The following is an 18,997-nucleotide window of genomic DNA, read 5'->3' on the forward strand; positions in this document are numbered from 1 at the left end:
TCTCACAGCAGCAGGTGCGAACTGGCAAAAGAATTTGAAGAAAACAACTCTCTCTCACAGCACACAGGCTCGACACAGGTGCTGGCAAAAGAATTTAACGCGGCAGGCCCGACACAGGTGCGAACTGGCGCGTGCTAGTAACAAAAGAATTAAAAGCTTCGGGCCCTCAGCGGAGCTGGGAAGAGGACCGCCGCAAGCGGCGTGGCGTGGGTCGGTTGTGCATCCCTCCTCTGCGCCGGGGAGGCGTTGTTGGAGGCTAGGACGCAAGCGTCCGTCGCCCTTTTCAAACTCGGGGCCCACTCCGCTACGCTCCGACCCGAATTTGGAGGGCCTGAAAACCCGTGGGAAGAAAGAGATTTTAAGGAGAGGCGTGTGGTGCTAGCCGTCGCCCACCCTTGGGCGTCTGAGAGAGTTTTGTTTTGTTTGGCGTCTGCCTCTATTCCACTCTCCTCGCAGTAGTCTCTCGCCAATTCTCGCAGCGACCTTCATGCCACGGTCTTCTCACTCTACAGCTTCGGCGATGGCAGCCCCTCTCTGGGGTGTTGCATAGGCGGGGAGTCTCCCCCGCTGGTCTCCTCCTTCCCATTTTTTTCTTTTCTTTTGAGAGCAGGACGCCGGGTTTGTCTTGTATGTGCATGTCGGGCCTGGGTGTGTGTGAGGGGCAGAGGGGCGGGAGCGTGCGGGGCAGAGGCCCAACGTCGGGCGGCTTGTCGGGGTCCGGAGCATTCGAGGCGGGAGCGAGGAGGGGCGGATGGGCGGTCGGCGTCGGGGTAGAAGCAACAGGGCGTACGGGGTAGCCGTCACTCTCCTGCCTCACAAGGGCGGGGCTGTCCCGGAAAGTGAGAGACGCCGGGCAGCGTGGCGCATTACTGAACCCTCCCATACGTGCTTGTGCTCCTCCTTCGCTGTCCCATCTCCTCATCTCTTTCCCGCCTAGGCGGGGCAGCGGGTGGGCGCGCGGTGCGGCGTGGCGTGTGAGTGTGTGCGACTGCAACGACGGACCGCTCGCAAGGGACCATTGGGTTTGTACTATTAACAACGAAGGCGCTCTCAAAAGAATACGGAAAAAGAATATAGATAGTACTGGGCGAGAAAAACGTATAAAGGCCAATCGGCCTCGTTCTGCGACGGCGCCGCCGCCTGCCGATCCCTTGCTCTCGTGGCTTCTCTCGCCAGGTGTTGTGGAGGTTTAGAAATCCTGCCGAGCCCCGCAGTGCGGAGTGCGCGCAGCGCCCGCGCGGCTTGGGGCGCGCCCGCGCGTGCGAGGGCTCCATACGGGGAGAGGACCATGAGTTCGGGAAATCCGGGGACGCGAGCCGACCCACTTCGCCACAGACGGTCCCGCGCGTCGCCGCTAAGACGGGCACGCGCCCCGCACCGTCCGCTATGTGTGCCCGTCTTTGTCGGGGGAGTGAAAAGTCCAACGCGCTCGTCGGTGGCGGCTTCCCCCGACTGCACCGCGCTCGGCGAAACGCGACAGCGCCTTCGGTGGCATGAAGCTCTTTGCGCCTGCACCGCGCTCGGCGAAACGCGACAGCGCCTTCGGTGGCATGAAGCTCTTTGCGCCTGAAGCCTGGAGAGCAGCTCCTCTGCTGCTCACACGCTCTGCACAGATGGCACAGGGTCCCACTGTGCGGCTGCCACAGCTGTGACAGCGATGGGCTCGCCCTCACTGGCCCTCAGTCACTTGTGCTGCGGCTTGTGTGAGCGACACTGCTCGGCGACTGCCGGCACACTGTGAGACCATGGGCGAGGTTAAACCACGCTACTAGCGCTTGGTCACATCGGCCCCGAGGTCAGATCCTTCTCCTCTGTTGATGACAACACTTATCTACACGCTGGAGCCGAGCAGGAGGGCCCGGCGCACAAACAACCCCTTTGCAACTCAGGGTCCGCTCCCTTTAAAACAAAGCCACACATTTTCAATATTCAAAGCCATTGCATATCAAACACTCAGGGGCGTCGGTTACCTCTAGTGTCTAGACGGACTCGCGAGCGCGACCGCTCCAGGTTCCACAGCGCCACTACGAGTGTGAAGCGCGAACGTTCCCTCCTGAGTTTGTGCTGGTGGAAGCAAGGACATCGCGACGAGGCGTCGGTGCACTGGACGTGCAACCAGTGTGAAGCGCAAAACGCTCCGCGTCCTTCGCGTTGCTAGGCATCTATCCTCGAAGGCCTCGGCAAGGTTACACTATCTCCTCGAAGGCGGAGAAGGCCTCGGCAAGGTTACACTGTCTCCTCGAAGGCGGAGAAGGCCTCGGCAAGGTTACACTGTCTCCTCGAAGGCGGAGAAGGCCTTGGCAATAGTACACTGTCTCCTCGAAGGCGGAGAAGGCCTCGGCAAGTGCGACCGCCGTGGTGCTTCACTCGCACCAATCTGCCTGCATTTTGACGCCCGCGCAGTCACCGGTGAAGGCGCTAGAGCACACTGTCGAGGACATCTCTTGGCACTGGTCCTGATAATCCTTGGGTGAGGACGTGGTCATGAGCCAGAACCCAATGTGAATCGCTGTGACGCCGCTGAGGTCGATGCCCCAGTTGTTGAGCGACGAGCCATCGCTAGTCACGGTGAGCTCAAAGCTGGAGAAGAGCGAAGCCGAGTTATAGGGTCCTGGGGTCCTGGCAGTCCCGCCATCCTCGTAACTCTCGTCGTAGTGTTCTTTGGTGCAGTACAACATTGGTGGCGAGTCAGCGGCAACATTGTCCTCTGTGAAGACCTGCTGCCCTCCACCGTACTCGCCGCATTCCCTTCCCGGTGCCGCACTGCTGTCCGTGTTCCAGTAGTTTGCCTCGTACACGACTGTGCTCGGGGGGTAGCTTTCGCCCGACGGTGCCCCAGCAAACGAGTAGTCATCGAAAAGGCACGAGGTCGCGACACACTCTTGAGCCTCGAGTGGCTTCTTCACCTGATTCGTCATCTCACCTTTCGCCGTCAGCCTCACATTGAATATTTTGCCCGTCTGCCAAATGGTCGCACCCTCGAGGTACGCGGCTATGCCACGCACGAACACATCGTCTTTGTCCGCCGACAGCCCCGTCTTTTGACGCATGTAGGCCACAGGAAAGTCGATCACGAGCTTGCCAAAGCTCGGGCTGTCAGGGTCCGAGAAACTCTTGAGCTGCGCCTCTGTGATGTAGGGCAGGGTGTATCCGTCCGATACTAGCATCCGCCCATCGTAGTACACGGGCTCGACCCGCGGTGGCTCCGTGCAGGTCAAGGTCTCGTATCGGCTCACGCAGCACGTCTCGTCCTCGGCGAACCCCCCATCGAGAGTGGCGTTGAAGGCCTGGCATTCTGCGCCCGAGGCAGAGAAGCATTTGAGCACAGCATCGTCATCGCACTCGGAGGCAAAGCAGGGGCAATCCGATGCAACGCAGCTCGTCATGTTGGTGACGAACGATGGTGGGTCAAACGGCGTGCAGGACGTGTTGAAGACCTCGACCTAGGTTCCAACCAAGCTCATTTTAAGGGGGCTTCCTCTCGTCTCCCCCCCCCCCCCTGTGTGTGTGTGTGGTGTGTGTGTGTGTGTGTGTGTGTGTGTGTGTGTGTGTGTGTGTGTGTGTGTGTGTGTGTGTGTGTGTGTGTGTGTGTGTGTGTGTGTGTGTGTGTGTGTGTGTGTGTGGCAGCTTGGGCTTTTGCCTTGAGTGCGACAAATGGGTAGCTATCAGCCCTCTCGACGATGGAGTCTTGTCCTCCCCAAAGCACTCGATCGACGTAGCAGTTGACAGCCTGCGAAAGGTTGTTAATCTTCTCGTACGGTGCCAAATACGCGTTCGCCTCCTTGATGAAGCCTGCCGCGTCGCCGCACGGATCCAGCTCCATCGGAGCCAACGAGGGGAGTATCCCAGCCGAGAAGTCGTAGCAGAGCTGCTGAAGGGGATTCTTCGTAGCGGTGCTGCTCGCCACACAACGCTGAAAGAGCCCGGTGGTCTGGTAAGAGTAGCTCTGACAGAGTTGGAGGGCGATTGCCTGCATCTGGAGCCCCAGGCCTGTGACCAGGACAGCCTGCGTGCTCTGCTGAAGAGCGAAGTAGCCGTCCGGGACCGCTTCGTCGAACGCGGCTGCAATTGCATCGTTCGCCGTGCGGGAGATGTTGATCGTCTGAGCATCGATGAGGTACTGCTGCAAGCCTCCAACGTAGCGCATCCCTTGATTGACGTAGTCGTTCCCGTAGTCCTTCTGCGCGTCGATCAAATCGATGATGTGTTGGGCTGCGCCGTTGATGCTCGTGCTGTACCCCGTCCTGTGCGCGGGGAGGAGGGGGGGGAGGGGGGGGTGATACGAGCGGACGGACACATATTGGGCCATTTACACAATGAGGCGCACAGGTACTCGTTGTACTCCTCCTTCATCGATGCATAATACTCCGTCCAGAAGCCCCAGCCCATCGTCGGCAGCTCCTACGGCGGCAGTGGCTGACGCGTTTCATGACGATGCTATATAATGGGACCCTGCGGGGAATAGAGCGAATTATATGCCTCGTTGAGGTTGTCGAGAGCCGCTTGGAGCGCGTCCATCTCATCGCCGTCTGGGATGTCGCAGTCCGCTGGGCTGTCGCAGCCGGTGCTCGGGAGCAGCACGTCGTTATCCGCGAGGACCTCCATCAAGTCGTACGTCAATTCGACGGAGTCGTCCGAGGGAAACTTGTCGTTCGCATCGTCGTCGCTGTTGGCCGATACGAGTGCCGATGCTGCAAAGCCCATGGTCTTGGCATTGTTCGCGACCGTTTCCGTGAAGAAGCCGAGCGAGGAGGTAAAGTCGGCGCCTTTCTTCCGCTTATTAGAGCCATCTTTGTATTCCATCATACTTGCAAAGGTCCGCACGCCGCCGGTGCAAAGGTTCGCGACTCCGAAAGCAAGGTTCCAGATGGCCTCCCGCCGCTTTTGGGCGTAGTAGTCGTCGAGGGCGTCCTGAAAGTCAAATCCGGCTTGAACAATTGTCGCATTCAGGCGCTTCATCGCTTGGAGCGCGTAGGACATGCCCGACGCGGCACTCTCGATGGTGTCGATGGTCTGGCCCATGCTCACCATCGTGGTTGACTCCTCGGCTTTCGCATTTATAGCGTCCTTTTCCTTCATGAGCTCGTTGATCTCGCCGAGCGTATTCTTCGTCTTCATCTCTTGGATGAGCGAGTTAAATTGCTCGAAATACAAGCCCAGCTGCTGTCCATAGAAGTCCAGGTTGAAGCTCGGAACATAGCCGGAGGAGTTGCCCTGCAGGATCCCCTGCGCCCACACGTTGAGGGCGTTGCTCGCCCATTGGATGGTCGCGATCTGAGTGTCGACGAGGTTTGCTGAGCTGTACGTATCGTCGGCGAAATAGGGGGCCGTCATGGTTTTGTAGGCATCCAGGCCGTCGACCATGTAGCCCAGCTGCCTCTTCGCCTCGCCCACCTGCTCGAGCGGCGCACCCTCGCCCAACCCCTCAAAGATATTTGCGACGCGGAGCTGAGACGAGTAGACGAGGTCGGTAGCGTACAAGTTGAGGTCAAAGGTGCAGCCACCAGTTGCAAATTCGCAGCTCTCGCACTGTCCGGGGGGCTTTGCTTTGCATATGCCCCCGACGCAGGCAGACACGGCGCCATCGGCGTGCAGAGCTGGCCAGTCGTAGATTGCTGCATACGTGCTCCAGAATATGTCGCCGCACACCTCGTCCCACTTCTCAGCACCGGCAAGCGTCTTGTCGTAGATCCACTTCCGATTCGCCGGAGCGGCGTCACCATCCATCGCTTCGGCGGTGACGCGGACGTTGCGGAGCTCGCCGGTAAAGTGCTTCTCCCCGATCTGGAGGCGGCCAATGTCGATGTAGAGGGGCGCGGTCAGCGCGGCGGTTCCCACGGCCTTGGTCCCAACGTTGACGCCATCCACATACAGGGCAATCTCCGATTCAACTTTTATGAGGCACCATGGGGCGTCATCCGTGCAGTACTCGGACTCCGGGCCCCACATGTGACAGTCACACCCGCTGGAGCAGCTTGGATCATCCCAGTCGCTCCAGCGGTCGACAGATGGCGTGGCCATGACCTGATCGTATGTGGGGCAGCGCGCCTGATCGTACATGTGGCGCGCGGCGACGACGCTGTGCCATTTGCCGTCGGCATACGAGTCGGCGCTGACGACGGTCGGCTCATCCCCGCTCTTGGGGCTCCCGCCGCCAACGCCAAACATCACGCGGCCATCTCCGATGCTCACGCCGAAGTCGGAGACGACGCCCGCAACATCGGCGTCGACCAAACCGCAGCCGTGATACCACTTGTCGGCGGGACCGCAGCCAGAGTCATCCGTCTTGAACTCAAAGAGGATGCTGAATGCGCCGTCGCCGATGCCGTTGCGTGGGAAGCGCACAAACGAGTCGCCGCCGAACGAGAAGGAGGCGTTCTCCGCGACGTAGGTGACACCCTCGGCCTCGAGGGCGGAGCCGAGGTCGGGCTCCATCTCAAGGTGGAAGGACCACACGTCGCAGCCGAAGCGGGACGGCGGACCCAGCCCGGGGCTGTCGTACGTGTTTGCGGGCTTGGGGCCGGCGTCGTAGGCAAACAGGAACGGGGGCTGTCCGCACTGCCGCTTCAGCTCCGCCTGGGCCGCATCCACGAGCACGCTGTTCGGGTCCGTCAGCATCAGCCCGATCGGCGAGAGCCTTGGGAACCAGCACTCGGACCCTTGCTTGAGCACACCATCGGCACTGCTGGCAGTCTTGGCGAGGCAGGTGAAGGCATTGGAGGGGCACCTCGCCATCGCTTCCCAGGCGTCACAGGTGAAGGGCAGGCCACAGTTGCCGTCGCGGCAGTAGTAACCATCTGGGGGCGCCAGGCAGACCCAGTTTCCAAAGTCGTCCGTCTCGGGCGTCGGCGTTTTGAGATCATACACTGTGTTGCACCCTGCGGGTTGGTTCTCACACGTCGATGATGCGGTGACGCAGAGCTTGTGGCCACCGAAGGTGCCCGTCTTCGCGCCCGGTCGCTGGTTCCAATAGACCCTAGACGCAAACACATCGGGCTTGTCCTTCTCAGCATACCTATCATCATCACCACAAGGTGTAAAAAGGATGTCGCTGTGTCAGCTGACGTGTTGCGCGCATTTCACCAATTGAAGCAGCCGTGAATCCAGTTGGAGTCGTCATTCAGCTCTCCGTACCACTCAAAGATGCCTAGACAGGTCGCTCATTGCTTGGTGGGCATGTGTGTGTGGCGGGGGAGGGGGGGGGCATGTGTGGGGCCCAACCGTTCGATCGAGCCAGGCCAGCGCACTCGTACGGATCGAGCACCTCCTTGTACCCAGGCGGGCATGCCACGTCAGGGTAGGTGAGCGTCTTGCTCTCGGAGCCGTACTTCGTCACGCTTGGCCATTCGTTGTCGCACGTGCATGCGCCTGTGTCTGAGAGCGCCATGAATTGGTACCCTGAGCACGCTTCCGAGCAGCTGGCGACATCCTCTTTGTCCGTCGACCCTGCCGGCAGCGAGCCGTAGCGCAGCGCTCGCTCCTTCCGTGCGATCTCGCAGCACCATATCTTGTCGATCCCGTACCAATCGTCAGTATCAGAATCGTCCTTGAACATCCCCGCCAGCACCATGTTCTTGGGGCACCACGTCCACCCAGTAAAATACCCCAGAGAGTCGTAAGAAGAAGTGTCAACATCCACGCAGTTCGTCGTCGCGTACTGCTGGTAGACGCTGTTCGTGTTGCCGACGTCGTAGCTGCAGCACTTGAATGACTCGAGGTTGTGCCTGTGGCAAGGGGAGAGGGCTCTCAGTCCTGCGGGCCTTGCTTTTCGTTCGTCGCTCCTCGGAGAAGCGCTCACAGGTCGTTGCCATCCGTGCGATACAACCCATTGATGTATGAGCTGGACGCGCATTTGAAGTAGTAGTCACCCTCTCCATTGTCGAACTTACCCCATACATCGCCTTCAGTGCAACTTCCCGTGTCCGGTTCAAAGTATGCGACAGGGCAGCAGCGTGCCTTTTCGAGACAGTAAAGCTCGTTGCAGTCGCTGAAGTACAAGCCAACGATTGCATAGCCGTCTGCGCACTCGCTCCAGCCAGCACTGTTGAATGAGTCCCACCAATTGGCGTCGTAGCAGCCGTCGCCTTCTCCGGAGCCGTGCAGACCGCACTGGTCCTTCGATTCGTCGACTACGGACTTGATGTCGCACTGCCATAGGTCGCCACTTGGATTGTTGGCCCAATAGTCGCCATTCCACATGCACGGCTCGCCTTCGTAGACTGTTCGCCCGTCGACGAAGCCGCAGCAGCTCTCCTTGGTCGTCATCTGATAGCAGCCCGTGCCGCTGGGCAGCATATTGGACGCAGTCACGCATATCTTGTGGCCGCCAATCTTGCCCGTGGTGGACGGTGCGCCGCACTGGCACTTCTTGACAACGCCATACGCAGGGTCGCCAAAGTTGTCGTTGTTGCACGATTGCGAACCGTCCTTTTTGTACCAGCTCGAGCCGCTGCCGTAGCGAGTCGTGCCGTCGGGACAGTCGCAGTACCCACCCTCCGTGGCACAATCAGACCATTCGAGCCGCTCGTTCCAATACACCTTCTTGCTCGACCACTGAGCCTGCCAAGCGGTCCCAGAGTACCACTCGAAGCAGCCGTGAATCCAGTTGGCGTCGTTGCTCAGCTTGCTGACCCACTCAAGGCCTATACATAATGACAGGTCATATGACGCGCGTGCTGGGAATAGCTCGGGGGGCGAGAGAGAATTCACCAGTCGAGAGAGCGAGGCTCTCGCACTCGGCCGCATCGTGCACGTCTCTGAAGCCGGTCGGGCATTCCTTTGTCGGACCATCGGGGTAGGATTGTTCGGGGTACGTGAGGATCGAGAAGTAGTCCCAGTACGAGCCGCGAGCGCTGGGGAGCTTCTTCTCCGGGTAGACTTCGAAAGACATCACGGTCCCATCCGGGCAGGATTGTTCCGTGCCGCACGTCAATTCCTGGCCGGCAAGCTTGTTCCACGCAACGAGACCGGTGTCCAGGTCGACGTCGCCAGCTTTGAAGTTGAGGAGTGGAGGTGGCGGCGGAGGCGGACGCGCGGCCCCGCCGCTGCTGGAGTCAACGTAGAGCTGGCACGGGAAGCGCCCATTCTTCTGCACCGAGACGTCCAGGCTCGACGAGGAGGCGGAGACGCGGCCCGAGTACAGCACGCACTCGGCGCCACACTTGTCGCTGGCGCTCACCTTGAACACTGTGATGTCCCACTCATCCTGCGATCCGGCGGGCGGGTCGCCGCACGACGAGGTCGGCTCGAGGAGCGCGATGTTCTTGAGGTCCCACACGGCGGCAGAGAGCACGTCAACGGCGGTGTACGCCTTGTCGCCAAGCACAACGCCGTCCTCTCCGATCTCAACGGCGCCGTGGTCTGGCGACTTGGTGTAGGCGACCGAGGTCTCCGGATGGAACTGGAACTTGATGTCCGCGACAAAGGTGCCCGACTGGTCGGCGTCGGACTCGGCGGCGACCGTTTCCGACTTGGGAGTGACGGAGAGGTCGGAGCAGATGCCGGCCGCGGCGACCAGCCACGACGCCGTGAGGTCGATAACCGGTTCGATGTCAGGGAGGGGAGCGAAGGCTAGCTGACGCTCCGTCGGCTGCATGTGCATGTTCGTCATCAGAGGCGTTGGCGCCAGACGCCGCCGGAGGCTGCGCCGCGCCTGGTCGGAGAAGGTGTGCGACTCGACGAAGAGCTGGCAGAGGAACCGGCCCTCCTTGCGCGCCACAAAGTTGTCCGACGCGCCCGAGACGAGGCCGGAGAAGTGCACGCACTCCTCGCCGCACGCCTCGTTGCCGGTCACCTTGAAGACGCTCACGGCCCACTCGTCCTGCGACCCGGCGGGCGGGTCGTCGCACGAGGAGGTCGGCTCGAGGAGCGCGATGTTCTTGTTGGTCCAAGTGCCCGCGGCGAGCACGTCGGTCTGGCTGTACTCCTCGCCGCGGATCTCGATGCCGTCCTCGAGCGAGGCGGCCTGGTGGAACGGGGCGTCGGTGAAGGCGACCGACACCTCGGGGTGGAACTTGAAGTCGATGCTGCCGTCAGGCGCAGAGGAAAAGTCGGAGCAGAAGCCCGACGCGGCGACGAGCCAGTCCGGATCGTCGACTGGGTTGGGCACCGGCGGCCGCGACGCGAAGGTCGGGACGCGGCCGTCCGGCGCATGGAAGAGGAGGTCAGGCGCGGCACCGGCGAGGCGGGCGAAGGCGAGGAGCCACCAGGCCCTCATCCCGACTGGCCGCCGCCTCGCGTCCACGGTGGTGGTCCGCGAGCGCGAGCGTGGGCAGCACGGACAAGGCGATGCTCCCCCCAGGAGTTGTTCCCCTCGTCGTTGTCCACATCAAACGTGGGCACGTATTTCTTCAAACGCAGAAACCTCCAGGAAAACCGGGCGCGACGCAATCAAGGTCGGGGCTTCTTTTTTCAATACGGCGAAACGAAGGACGAAGGTGTGTGTGTGGGGGGGGGGGGGTAGGAAGGAGGTTGACAAGGTGAGAGCCGTAGACAGGCAACACACCAAACAACAAATGCTGCTAAAAATCTCTCTCTCTAGACAGGAGTGCAGCGCGCCATCTTCAAGCAGATGTGCGACGTAGCGATCGGCAGCGTCGGCGGCTTCAATCAAGCGCTCACACCCGCGCTACGTCGCCGAGGGGTATTAATTGCAGGCCCAGCCATTGCCCCCAGTGGCTTCCCTCAATCGCAAAGTGCATAAATTCTTTTTGAGAGCGCCTTCGTTGTTAATAATACAAGCCCAATGGTCCCTTTCGAGCGGTCCCCTGTCGCAGTCGCACACACGCACACGCCGCACCGCACCGCGCGCCCGCCCGCTGCCCCGCCCAGGCGGGAAAGAGATGAGGAGATGGGACAGCAAAGGAGGAGGCACAAACACGTATGGGAGGGTTCAGTTGTGCGCCACGCTGCCCGGCGTTTCTCACTTTTCGGGACAGCCCCGCCCTTTTGAGGCAGGAAAGTGTGTGTGTGTGTGTGTGACTCACACACACACACACATACTCACGCCCCCGCCCCTTCTGCCCCTCGCTCACACCCCGGCCCGACACGCACATACAAGACAAACCCGGCGTCCTGCTCTCAAAAGAAAAGAAAAAATGGGAAGGAGGAGACCAGCGGGGGAGACTCCCCGCCTATGCAACACCCCGGGGCTGCCATCGCCGAAGCTGTGCCTAAGCATAACTCCCAAACCCGCAGCGGCCCGGGGGGCCTTGGGGGCAGCCTGCCGGACCGCTGTTGCACGGGGCTAAGCACCAGATTCTTTTTCCTGTCGTGGATAGAGCGGAAGATGGACCGCGCTATCTTTCGTTCAACAGAGGCTGCGCTCTCGCCATTTCCCTCTCTCCCCTCGTCGCCGTCGCCATCGTCGCTGTCTCCCTCGCCGTCACCTGACTCATCCCTGCCCCCGTCCCCACCGTGCACCGACGTCGCTAGCTCTTAGCATGAGCTGCGCCCTGTGTCCGACCCCTTTTGCGCAGCAACACCTTAAACTTTTACGCCCTCCAAATTCGGGTCGGAGCGTAGGGCGTACAGTTCCGGACGGGCATTAAGAACCTCTAACGTTAAGAACCTGAGGCTCATATTTCGGCCGGATCCCTAAGAACTCCCTAAGAACCTGAGGCTGGGCCAACGCCTGCAGCCGGCGCCCCTGCCCCCGCGGCCGCAGCCGCAGGGGCAGCTCACGGCAGCGAATGACTCTCTTGTCACGCCATGCGCGAACTTACTGTTCCAAACTTCCAAACTGTTTTAAGACCCATTTATTGATTTTTAATCGAAGCCGAAACGGTTTAAAAAACCATCCACCCGGTTAAGAACCTGAGGCTCGGCCCCCGACGGACCGCCGACTTAGCTAAGAACCTGAGGCTGGGCGAAGAACCTGTGCGTTCTTAATGCCCGTCCGGAACTGTAGCGGAGTGGGCCCCGAGTTTGAAAAGGGCGACGGACGCTTGCGTCCTAGCCTCCACCAACACCTCCGTGAGGGCCACCCAACGCGGCCAAAGGATATCCACCTCGAGACCTCGAGAGTGAGCGCCCTCGCGTTATTTCCCTTCGCCATGGACGATGTCAAACGCAGTCGTCGAGGGCTGGCTTCAGCGAGCGCCGCCGTCGATCCGTGACGCCTCGCTCCGTGCGCAGCTCGAGCACGTCGTCACGCAGAGTCGCGAGGCGTGTGTGGACGCGCTGCGGAAGCTCGAAAACGCACAGGAGGAGCTTGCCTTCTGTGCATTCTGGCAGTCGGTGCTGCAGGAGCGCATCGAGGCGCTGCCATCCGAGCTTCCCAGCTACGCTCGGAGCCTCAACGAGCAGCAGCGCCGCGCTGCTCTCGCGCCAATCGACGCGCCGCTCCTCGTTCTGGCGGGCGCCGGCTCCGGAAAGACAGGCGTGATGGCGGCCCGCGTCCAGCACATCCTCGCCTCGGGCGTGCCGCCCGCGTCGGTGCTGGCGCTCACCTTCACGCGCGCAGCGGAGACGGCGATCCGAGAGCGGCTGACCGCCTCTGTGGGCGTCCGCGTGGCAAAGGCGCTGCGCGTCGCCACCTTCCACTCGCTCGCGCTCTCCATCTGCCGCGAGTTCGCCGCCGCGCTCGAAGGCGGCACCGCCGACTTTGCGCTGGTGACGGGCGCGCAGCAAGTGCGCCTCGTCACCCGCGCCCTCGTAGAGTACCGCATCGCACGCGCCGCCCGCCCCTCCTCCTCCTCCTCCTCCTCCGGCTCCTCCTCCCCCGACGCGCCCGACGCGAGCCGCGCGCTGCGCGCGCTGCTGCACGCAAAGGCGCGGGGCGGGCGGGCGGAGGGGGTGGCGGACGAGGCACTACGCTTCGTGTGGGACAAGTACGACGCGTGGCAGCGCGAGCGAAACGGCCTCGACATGGTCGACCTCGTCCGGGTGGCTGCGGAGGTGGTTCGGACGGTGCCGGCGGCGCGCGGCCAGCTGCGCCAAAGGCACAGCCACATCCTGGCGGCGGTGCTCAGGGGCGAGACGTAGAGCTGTGCACGGCGTCTCTTCACAGCTGCGGCCGTGAACAGGTGGACGAGTTCCAAGACACCAACCCGCTGCAGATGGCGCTGCTGGCGCTACTCGCGCCTGCCGAGCCCGGCCGCGTCACCGCCGTCGGCGACGACGACCAGTGCATCTACGCCTTCCAGGGCGCGCAGGGCGCCGCCGCCCTCCGCGCCTTCCTCGCCGCCTTCCCTCGTGCGGAGAGGGTGACTCTCGAGCAAAACTACCGCTCGAGCGGGACGCTGGTGGCTGCGGCGGCGGCAGTCGCGGCGTGCAACAGGCGCCGCTGCGCCAAGCGCGCCTTCACGAGCAACGGCGCCGGCGAGAAGGCGCAGCTCGTCGAGTTCCCCATACCTCTCCATATCTCTACATATCTCCCCATGTCTCCCCATATCTCCCCATATCTCCCCATACCTCCCCATATCTCCCCATATCTCCCCATGTCTCCCCATATCTCCCCATATCTCCCCATATCTCCGGCGAGAAGGTGCAGCTCGTCGAGTGCACCTCTGTGCGAGGAGAGACGGAGCACGTCGTGCAGACGGCGAGACTAGCCGAGAGGAGCCGGGAGGAGCCGAGAGGAGCCGAGAGGAGCCGAGAGGAGCCGAGAGGAGGCCGAGAGGAGCCGAGAGGAGCCGAGAGGAGCCGAGAGATTAGCCGAGATTGGCCGGCATCGGGCGAGCTTAGCCGAGATTGGGCGAGCCGGAGCACGTCGTGTGGACGGCCCGCTCGATGGTCGGGAGCCTTCCCGGAACCTTCCCGGAACCCTCCCGGAGCCCTCCCGGTAGGTCCGCTCGCTGGTTGCGGCGGGCTCGCCTCTCGCCAGCATCGCCATCCTCTACCGCAAGCAGCGGTGCGGTGCGGAGATGCAGGCGGCGCTGCTGGCCGCCTCTGTCCCCTTCAACACGCGCCGGAGCAACTTTTGGCGCTCGCGGCATGTGCAGGGCGTCGTCGGCCTCCTCGCCTTCCTCCTCCGCCCACACGACGATGCGGCCTTCGTGGCGGCGATCGAAGTGCTGCACGAGACACCGCCCTCCTCCCGCGCCTCCGCCTCCGCCGCCACCGCCGCCGCCACCGCCGCCGCCGCCACCGCCGCCGCCGCCGCTGCCTCCTCCGCCTCCGCCTCCGCCGCCGCCGCCACCGCCGCCGCCGCCACCGCCGCCGCCGCCGCTGCCTCCTCCGCCTCCGCCTCCGCCGCCTCCGCCGCCGCCTCCACCGCCGCCGCTGCCTCCACCACCGCCATCGCCGCCCCCTCCTCCGCCTCCTCTGCCCCTGCCCAGCTGAGCGAATCGCAGCGCGCGAGGATGGAGGCCTCCAAGGCGGCGGGGACTGCGCGTCGGCCGTGAGTCACTCATCACTCCCAACTGACTGCCTCAATTCATGACGCAGGCGGCCGCGCTGGCGCGGCGGCAGTCCGGTGGCAGAGGCCCCTCGCAGCTGCCCCCAACAGCAACCTGCTCCGCCTCCGCCGCCGCTCCCGCCGCCGCCGCTCCCGTCGCTGCACCCGCCGCCGCTGCTCCCGCCGCCGCTACTCCCGCTGCCGCCGCTGCCGCTGCCCCGCCCGCCGCCGCTGCCGCTGCCGCTGCCCCGCCCGCCTCCGCTGCCGCCGCTGCCGCCGCTCGCTCCACCGCCGCTTCCTCCTCCTCGGCCGTTTCCGCCCCCCTCGCCACCGCCGACGACCTCGTCGCCGCCCTCCGGCGTGCGCGCGACGCCGCGCAGTGCCATCGCCCCATCGCCGCCACGCCCGCCGCCGCCGCCCCCTCCGCCCCCGCCGCTGCGCCCTGCTGTCCGCCGCCGCTGGCCTCGCTCTGGGAGACGGCGGTGGGGGAGACGGCGGCGGGGGAGGCGGCGCAGGCGGCGGGGAGGGGGGCGGGGACCCGCGTCCCGGCGGCGAAGCGTCGCAAGTCGGGATCGGCGGCGGGCGGCAAGGAAAAGGGCGGCAGGGAGAAGGGCGGCAGGGAGAAGGGCGGCAAGGAGAACGCCGCCTCCGCGCCAGCGGGGGAGAGTGGTGGGGGCGGCGGGGCGGCGGAGAAGGAGGGGGGCGGCGGCCTCTCTCCGCCGCAGCTGCAGGCGCTTCGCCGTGTTGTCAAGGCACTCGAGCGGCCGCTGCGCCGTCTAGGGACCGAGCCTCTTTGAGAAGTGTAAAGCAGCTCAGTCATTGTTAGGCACTCGAGCGGCTGCTGCGCCGGCTCGGCACGCTGCAGCTGCCCGCCCTGGTGCAGCAGCTGCGCGGAGGCGGTGCGGCTGACGAGCCATGGACTCTCGTGACTCATGACTCCGCGCATGCGCACACTACAGGTGCAGCGCTGTGCGGAGGCGGTGCCTGGCGCGCACGGGGCGCTGCACGCGCCGCCGTCGTCTCGCCGCGGTTCCCCGCTCCTCCACGGGCGTGAGGAGGAGGAAGGAGCAAGCAGGCCCTCCTCACGGCTGCACGCGGCTGTGAGCAGGCTCCTAACTAGTTAATTATTAATTCAATCATTCTTAATTATCAATTAAAGAGCGGCTGTGAATAGGCTCCACCCTAATTAATGATCAATGATCAGTTCTCAGCTATCAGCTAAAGAGCGGCTGTGAGCAGGCTCCACCCTCCTCAACGAGCCAGAGGAGCAGCGCTCTCTCCTCGCCCTGCTGCTCACCGAGGCGGAGGAGGCGGACAGGGAGAGCCGCGCCGCCGACCAGGCGACGCCGCACCACCCCCCGGCGGCGCCTCAGGGAAGCTGCGTGCCGGTTGGCGGCAGTTCACAGAGGCTCTTCACAGCGGCGGGCGGCGCGTCGTGGGGCGACGCGCTCGCGACGCGCGCGCGCAGCCGGCTGCGCGCGCTCCTCGACAGGCTCGAGATCTCGCCGAGACCGTCGCCGAGATGTCGCCGAGATGTCGCCGAGAATGCAGCACTTCGCCGGCCGTCGCCCCGCCGCAGGGCGGTCCTCGGCCCCGGGTGTGAAGAGGCGCTGTTCACGCCCTAGGCTGGAGCTGTTGTCGCTCGAGCAGGACGCGCCCGTCGAGGCCGCCGCGCCACGTCCACGAGACACGTCCGCGACACGTCCGCGACACGTCCCGAGCAGGATGCGGCCGCCGAAGAGGCGGCACGCGACGTGCGCTTCTCCCCTTCCCTCGGCTCTCTGCACAGGGCTGCAAGCCGTGACCTACGAGCGGTGCAATGCTCAACTAGGCGCTCACTCTCTGCACGATCCACGGCTCGAAGGGTCTCGAGTGGCGCCGCCGCCATCGCCGGGGAGGCTGCCGTGAGCGGCGCCTCTTCCACCCCTCGTATGTGTGCGAGCAGGCGCCGCGCGCCCTCGTCGTGCCGAGCGGATGCTGTGAACGGCGCCTCTTCACGGCTGCAGCTGTGAACAGGCCCACCGTCCTCGTCGTGCGGATGAACGAGGGGGAGTGCCCCAGCAGCGCCGCACTGACGGCCGACGGAGGCGGCGGCACGGGCGAGGCTATCCAAGACTAGTTCTCCCCCCTGGGCCAGTCTTGCCTAGCTGTGAGCAGGCGGCGGCGGCACGGACGAGGCGCTCGAGGACGAGAGGAGGCTGGCGTACGTCGCTTTCTCGCGCGCCAAGGCGGCTGGCGGCGGGATTGGGACCCCCCCCCCCTCCCCCTCCCTCCCCTGCCTCTCTGCCACGCCCGCATCGCAGTGTCTCCTTCACACAAAAGCACAACCCGGGTAAGTCTCCTTCACGCCGCTACGCCCTGGAGTCAGGCGCGGCTGATCCTCTCGTTTGTCGCCACGGAGCCGAGCGGCGCGCCGGCGACGCCGTCGCGTTTCCTGGGCGAGATCCCGGCGGCGCTGACCGTGCGCGACTCGCAGCTGCGCTGAACGGGGCGAGGGAGGAGACAGGGAAGAGAGAGTCTAGAGAGGCAGTCACTGGCGGACTTTTTGTCCAACATCGAGAATTGAGGACCCACGAGTCCACGGTGCCAAGGGAGATTCGGCAGCTACACTTGTTCATCGCGTCGTCCGACCGTCTCGCGAGCGCGACGACTCTCCTCACAGGCCAGCGACCTATCGCTAGTACACTCGCATCATGGAAGTGGTGTACGAACTCCCGCAAGTGCTATTAGCACAAAAAATCACAGAAAATTCACAAGCGCTCGCGGAGCCGCCGGCGCCGCGAGCCACGCGTCCCCACGCACCACGCAGCGGCAGCCCTGTTCTCAGGTAGGACGGGAACGAGATGATAGTAGGGAGTAGAAGAAAGCAAAGAGGAGCCTGCGCACGCACGACTCCGCAGGAGAAGCCCCTCCCCAGACAAAACACAAGGGAGAGGTGGGTGGGTCACAGAAAACTGCGGCCGCCAGCGACTGTGGGCGTCCCGCTGGCGGACGGGAGGAGGAACACAAAGGGACGTCCGGACGTCCATCCACTGGGATGAGAGTACTGGAGACCTGAGGTCGAATCTGCCGATTCCACAGCCGCCCACAGGAGCGCCGCCTCAACACGGGGTCTCGGCTCTATCGAGCCATGCTAGCTCCAGCCGCAGCCCCACCCGGCCGCCCGAGGGGGTGTTCCCGCAGGCAGAGAAGACCAATCCTGGGGGAAGTAACCTTCACTCTGGTAGGACGGGAACGAGATGAGAGTAGGGAGTAGAAGAAAGCAAAGAGGAGCCCTGCGCACGCACGACTCCGCAGGAGAAGCCCCTCCCGCCCGTGCTTGCGCAGCGCAGCCTCCTCCTCCCTAGGTAGCGCCTCCTTTGGCTGGCCCGAGCTGTCGGTGACGAGGCACCACGTGAGGTAGTTGGGGAGCTCTACCTTGCAGTGCGCAATCTTGGCAAGAACCGGATTGCGGGAAGCCTCGTGACCCCCCGGGCCCAACAGCACACGCAGGATGAGGTCGCAGCCCGACGCGAAGGCCGCCGCCAGGATCTGGCGCCGTCCTTCGTCTGACTGTGCGTCCGCGCCGCTTCGACGCTGACTCGCTCATCGTTCGCTTCACCGACAAGTGGGGAAGGGAGCACGAGCTCGTCTGCCTCGAGCCCAAGGACGGCAGTCCAACTGCGAGCAGGTCGAGGCACAGATGGAGAACGGCATCCGCGTCAACCCCGACCTGCAGGCCACGTATGCGGCCGGCAACACCGGGACTGTGACCATGTCGCAGCTCGAGAACGGCCTCGTCGACTCCGACGACGACGAGGAGGGGCTGGCGCTCGACGCGGCTGAAGACGCGGCGCGCGGGGTTGAGGGCGCCAGCAGAGTAGCTCGCACCGATCTCACCGCTTGTCTTCTGCCGGACACGGACACTGGTGTGTTGGCCATAAAGAGGAGCGCAGATTAAAATGGCGCCGCAGGCTCCCCGGGCCCCAAATCTCAATCTCAAATCTCAATCTCAAATCTCAGACCCAATCTCCCGGGCCCCAAATCTCAATCTCAAATCTCAATCTCAAATCTCAGACCTCAGACCTCAATCTCCCTGCAGGTCAAACCCACCCAACCCTTCTAGAAGCTTCGAGGCTCTTGTCAGTATTCACACCGCAAATCTCCAAATCTCAGCTCTGAAATCTCTAGGTTGGAAGGCCGTCCAAATCTTCAGTCTCAAATCTTGGATCTCGAGCGAACTCGACCGTGCAGATTCCTTTTGGTGTGGGAAATCTCATTCTCCAAGTCTCTGGTCTCTTAATCTCAAAGTCTCCCACCGGAGGCCGAGTGACTGAGGTCTTAAGTCTCAAATCTCTGGTCTCAAATCTCTGGGTAGCACTGTAGACCCGAGTGGAGTCTTTCAAATCTTTAAGCTCTCAATCTCTAAAAAAGACTAGAGATTACCATTACCCCGCGCCACCGCGCCCGCGGGGGCGTGACGTCTGTAGCGAGGCGACGGTGGGACGGTGTCCGACCCGTTCTGGGGTTTTCATATAATGCGGCTCTACTCGTATCGACCAATAAAATACCGGGGGAGGCCTGCGCAGCCTCTAACTATTATAGAGCGCCACAAAACACGCGCACCGCGTCACAAACACTGGTTAGGTGTTTTACCCCCCGCGGCCGATCCCCGCGAGG

General features: G+C 63.3%; 1 protein-coding gene across 1 annotated transcript; it reads left to right on the forward strand.

The window, feature by feature from the left end:
* Positions 1-12,060: 12,060 nt before the first annotated feature.
* Positions 12,061-18,278, forward strand: EMIHUDRAFT_98188 (hypothetical protein; the record flags this gene model as incomplete). Its single annotated transcript, XM_005789146.1, has 7 exons — positions 12,061-12,909; positions 13,026-13,337; positions 13,788-14,012; positions 15,165-15,237; positions 16,496-16,545; positions 16,707-16,799; positions 18,009-18,278. The coding sequence occupies 7 exons, from the start codon at positions 12,061-12,063 to the stop codon at positions 18,276-18,278; spliced, it is 1,872 nt and encodes a 623-aa protein (XP_005789203.1).
* Positions 18,279-18,997: the final 719 nt, after the last annotated feature.

Source organism: Emiliania huxleyi (assembly GCF_000372725.1).
Source record: "Emiliania huxleyi CCMP1516 chromosome Unknown EMIHUscaffold_13, whole genome shotgun sequence".
NCBI classification, from domain to species: Eukaryota; Haptophyta; order Isochrysidales; family Noelaerhabdaceae; genus Emiliania; species Emiliania huxleyi.